At 34.9% G+C, this 5538-nt stretch overlaps 1 protein-coding gene across 1 annotated transcript in view; it reads left to right on the forward strand.

Moving 5' to 3' along the window:
- The window catches only part of LOC106108197 (uncharacterized peptidase C1-like protein F26E4.3), a 46822-nt gene that overhangs the window by 8189 nt on the left and 33095 nt on the right, over positions 1-5538 (forward strand). The window contains exons 2-3 of the mRNA XM_013289295.1: positions 4224-4363; positions 4853-5027. Coding sequence (XP_013144749.1) covers positions 4224-4363; positions 4853-5027 — 315 coding nt within the window. The remainder of the gene's footprint in view (positions 1-4223; positions 4364-4852; positions 5028-5538) is intronic.

Raw genomic sequence — 5538 nt, forward strand, 5'->3', positions numbered from 1 at the left:
GCAATGACCAATCCATTTATTGACATCAGTGACGCGTATTCTTATCTTCAACTGTTTTGACACCGGCCGTCAAAGACACGTATTTCCCGTACGGCTTTTTAAAATAATATAAATGTTAGGAGTGAAAATTACATTTCGGGTTTTATTTATCTTGTTGGTACATTGGTATACATGTTTCTTGAAAGACGTCATTGAATCAAAAGACATTTTTACATAAAGGTCCTGTCCCACCACTGACTGATAGAGGCTGATAGCTTAAAAGTGACGTCACTGTTATAGGGGATCAAAATCGATATTACCATCACACATTTTACACGTTGGATTGTTATAAAACAATTAGCAATTTGGTAGGACAGGCCCTAAAGATAGTATAAATGCGAAAGTTTAGATGGATGGCTGGATTGGTAGATGGATGTTTGTTAGAGTTTGTAGCCTAAACGGCTGAAGGGATTTCGATGAAATTTGGTATAGATGTAGAGGATAGTCTGGATGAACACATAGGGTCACTTTTATTGTTTTTTTAATTCCACGCGGACGAAGTCGCGGTCAAACGCTCGTTTAAAATAAAAGCAACAATAATACTCCAGTAACAGATCGTCTTAAAGGAAACAAAGATATAATAATTTGAACTTTAACAATGACAAATTGAACTTCTAATCAAGCATTCGGAGCTAGAAATTGTCTAGACAATTTAGGTCATTTGAAACTAGATCGTATTTCACGGAACCCACTCGATCGGTCTTAAGGTCATTCAGTTGTTTAGATAAAGTAAACGAATTGTCTTCGTATTGTTCTTAATTAAAATACAAAGTACAGAGAATTACTTGGGGTTGGAAAAAATATGCCAGTACTAGCTTCCTCCACGACTTCGTTCGCGTAGAATTAAAAAAAAAAAACAAAAGCGGCTAGCCTATGTATTCTATCAGAGTCTATACAAAATTTCATCAAAATCCATTCAGAAGTTTAGGTTACAAACTCTAATAAACATACATCCATCAATCTAAACTTTCGCATTTATATTACTATGAAGTATGATAATGGAACAGTAGCCAGCACACCAGTAAAATACTATATAACTAGTATCTTGCAAACAGTATGTATCCAGAGGTGGCGAACATTTATGCATCATAGTGTCATTTTTTAAGACATGTTCAATGTTTAGACGTGCCATCGAATAATTTTAACTACGATTACGTTACTTCCATAGTGCATCTACTTCATATTTTTTGTAGTGTTTTTATGTTTTTCCACGTGCCCACAATGTCGTGTGCCACTCATGGCTTGAGTGCTAGGTTCGCCATCCCTGCTCTACCCCCTTTAACTTGCATGCCCGTAGCTGCCTCGATGTCAAATCTTTTTTTTTATAATATAAAGTTGACCAGACCATCTGAATGGCAAAATGGCAAAGCGACTATAGATATCCAATTGCAAATGCGTTGCCTACCGTTAATAGACGGAGGATGCGTCAAATCTACTTTCCCTTCCCATCCTTTCTCATAAGATAATAGGTGGGAAGGATTAGGGACCAAAGTTTGGCCTCCGGCACCACACTGATCAGACTGTACGCGAAATTGCTCCATCTTCACGTAGTTTTCTGTGTGGTCGTGACATCGGGCGAGCCGACCTATTCGTGCGAAAATGTTAAAGCGGACTCTACCACTGTCAATCTCGCGCTATCTGCATGATAGTGCATGCACGTGCAGATATGTGTTATCAAATGGCATAAGGATTCTCGTCTGTACATCTGTCAGAATTCTATGGGAATTATCAATGATTAATATGAATTTTACGTTAATGCATAAATGATTTTTTTAAAGTCTAGATTCTAGATGATAATTAGAATTCCAGTATGAGTGCTTTAACAAAACAGTCACGATTTCTTTTAGACATAAAAACAACAAATTTTAAACTGTAATGTTTTTCCATTAAGAAAAGAGATAATGGTTTATATATTTTTACAAACTAAGAGCGCACAGACAACTGTTTAGACTCGCTTTTATATGAGCCTTTATAGAGGTCCACACCACTCGATTTTTAGTTGTGCAACTAAACAGTTGAATTGGCTGCGAAACAATCGACAATCGCACAACTGTTATGCGGTAGTTTAGTCAAGAGTGTGCTCTAAAAGACATAACAGAATAATTTAGAACAATGCTATCTATTACGTGTGTACCACAGACAAGATTTGACTTTTATCGTAAAATCTCGAAAGTGAATGATTAATTGTCTATGATAGAACTCGATAAATGATAGCCTAAATAATTTAATTGATGGACGATATTTTTTAAATCACACGCTCATCACCTTTTCAATTATTTTATTCACTAGATTGTAACAAAAATAGCAATATAGTGACCAAAATAAAAACAAAAAGTCCACCTCAACACAAAATGGAAGTAACTTAGTTGATTCTTACACAAAATATTTCGTAACTTACATTGACAGTACAAACTTAGTAAACCAAAAGTACTGTTTCGACTTACTAAACATTCTGACTAACTTGATAACTTAGTACAATTAAAGAAATTGTACCTTAGCACCTTTTAATAGAGTTAAAATTTACTTCCAAATATTTAAATTATGTTTTACTAGCGTTTTGTAGGCGTTTGATTTATATTTCCTGTTTACGAAAGATAATACGACCAATTTATTAAATATTATCACTAGTACAGAAAATCTAGATGAATCTAGATCTAGGGCATGCTAGTTAGGTCAATGGATTGCATCTGTGTAGTTAAGAGCTGCAACCACTGCCAAGAATGCATACAATGTGTGATAATTGATACGACTCTAAGTGAACCACAAAACACATTGAATATATAGAAATGGACTAGGCAAAATTCTGCAAAACGTGTGATGCTGACGCAAGTAACATTAGCACGATTTTATAAACATACTTATTTAAAAATTAAAAATAAAGGTTGCTTTTTCACCGAAATAAAGCACTGGCCATTATAAAAGATAAAAAACACATAATCGACACTTTTTCATAGTTTCAAATAAAAGAAAAAACATACTGGCAACTAACAAGTGATAAAAAAACGATAACTCTTCGCTATTCAATTGAAATATAAACAATAACAAACGCTATCTATAGACTATTAAAAGTAAAATAATATAAAAATAGTGGTGTGCTAATTTTGTTTTGTCGATATTATTTCTATTTCAAAGAAATAGGTCAATGTACTTATCTACGCATTAAAAATAGACGTGCAAACCCAAATGGCTTTGGGCAGAATATATTAATGCGTTACGCAAATAAACTAAATTTTATTTCTTTTTTATCTAGCAAACTATTTTAAAATCAACATCTAGGACATTGTTACTTTTAAAGTTCTTTGACATGCTTTCTGGTTTTACACAATATTAAATTCATAATATTTTTTTTAAACTATGCAAATAATAAACAAAACTTGCTTATCTTAGTGATAACATTTTAAAAAAAGACTTAAAAGTAAAGAAAAAAATAATTGTAAGTAATAGTTACAATTTTAAATTTCCCTTTATATCTTTTGATTGACAGATAAATAGGAAACAAAAATAATGTACTATACTCTCTAATGTCGCCTCTGTTTTCGATTGTCATAATCTATGCCAATTAACGATTACATAAATTGCCGTTAGGGCTGTAATCGCTAATTAAATGTATCTAATCGCTATTCGTTTGTTTTCGTCGATAGGAACAACACTACTGAGGTATAAATGGGCTAATGTTCTTTTATAATCTGTTTTATGGCTTTCATGTTTTATTTTTATAGACTAATGGCCATCATATTATATTTTTGGCTATCATTTGTAACTTCGCGGCGGTGTATGACCTATTTTTATTCGGCTAGACTTAATATCGATTTGATATTGAGAATTGTTTGGAATACTTTACCGTGTAACTGCAATGTTGTAACATTTGTAGGATATTATCACCAGCTACACGTCTCCACTATAGGGCTCGGAGCCTACCATATAGTAAGGGGTGACTAGGCCATCAACCACGCCGGCCCTATGCGGGTTTGTTGACTTCACACATATCTTACCGATATGTGCAAGCATCATGATGTTTTCCTTCACCGTAAGGATTTCGGGAAAATTATGTAATAAAAATCGAAAATTACATTGGTACATAGAACCCAGGACCTGGACAAGTCAAGTGCTCAAACCTTGAGCCCTGAAGATATAAGGGATGTCAATAATTTTTAATGTATTCAATAATATTTTCTTGTTCACAGTAAGCATTTGTTGGTGTTCCTCGCGTTGGTCTGCGCATGCACAGCATACTGGGGTCCAGATTTACCCCCGGGACCGTACTGCGGGAAGACAAACGGTTGCTGTAACGACAGACAAGATTCATGCGCTCACAGAATATTGAGTAAGTTTTTTTTAAAGAAAATAGCTTTATTGCCAGCTAGTAATGCATTTAGATTTAATCTTTAGGAACTAAGATTTGTAATAAATGTTTTTATACTAATAGTTTAAAGCTGATAATTGAAAAACCTAATCTTTCGTTTTGGATGGTAATCGATTTATTATTTTAGTGCAATCAGTATCGGAGTATCGATTTTAAATCGAATTTTTTAGCTTGACAGTCAGAATCCTGTACATCGTGAATGACGAAAAAAGAATACCATTTTAATGATCTTCAAATGATAGAATCTGGTCATCTATGACGTCACCATTTAGGTTATATTCAATATAAGTCAGTGCGACTTAGGGCCCTTCAAAGCAAGCCTACCATTTCCTCAAAGGTCAGCAATGCTCCTCTGGTATTGCTGATGTCCATGGGCGTCATTAAAAACCTCAATGTTTCCGATTGTTTGCCCCCTTTTCTTCTATAAAAAAATGTTAACTTATCCAACAGATACATTATGTTACTGCGACGAGTTTTGCAATCGAACCCGGGCCCATGACGATTGCTGCCCGGACTACGAGCCCGTCTGCCTCGGCCTCACTCCCGGGAACTTGATGCTCCCGTGCCAACACAACGGGAAGAGTTACTTCCCCGAACAAACCAGGACTGAAGACTGCAACTTATGGTGAGTAGACACGAAGAGAAGTTTACAGCAATAGGACTTTGTACTGCAATTCAATGTACATTTTTCTACCACCTTCCAATGATTTTCTTTAAAAAAATACTCTGTAATAGCCAGTGGATGGGATTTATTTTATGAAAAGACATCCCCTTATAAAACTAAGTTGTAATATGAACTATTAGATATATTTTGGCAGTCTCAGTATGAGTGGATTTTGGGTAGGGTGGGGGAAAAAACAGTGTAATGTGATTTTATCCAGCGCCCTGGGCGGTCGCCCAGCCGCGCCTTATCCTAACGCCATGCTATTCGGGAGTAAATTTAGGCTTCGAGTAATAGCGGCTTAAGTTCTTTTAAGTGTTGCGCGCGATGTTATTGCGTTTTAAAATAAACAAAATGACTACTAAGTAAACAGTGACAGATGCTTGTAATGGGGATGTTTCCTAATTTTTGGAATAGCCTTTATTTTGTAGATAAACCATGTATGAACACGAAAAAAAATAGTATAAAATATAAT

The sequence above is a fragment of the Papilio polytes genome, unplaced genomic scaffold (genome assembly GCF_000836215.1).
Source record: "Papilio polytes unplaced genomic scaffold, Ppol_1.0 DF821733.1, whole genome shotgun sequence".
Classification (NCBI taxonomy): Eukaryota; Metazoa; Arthropoda; class Insecta; order Lepidoptera; family Papilionidae; genus Papilio; species Papilio polytes.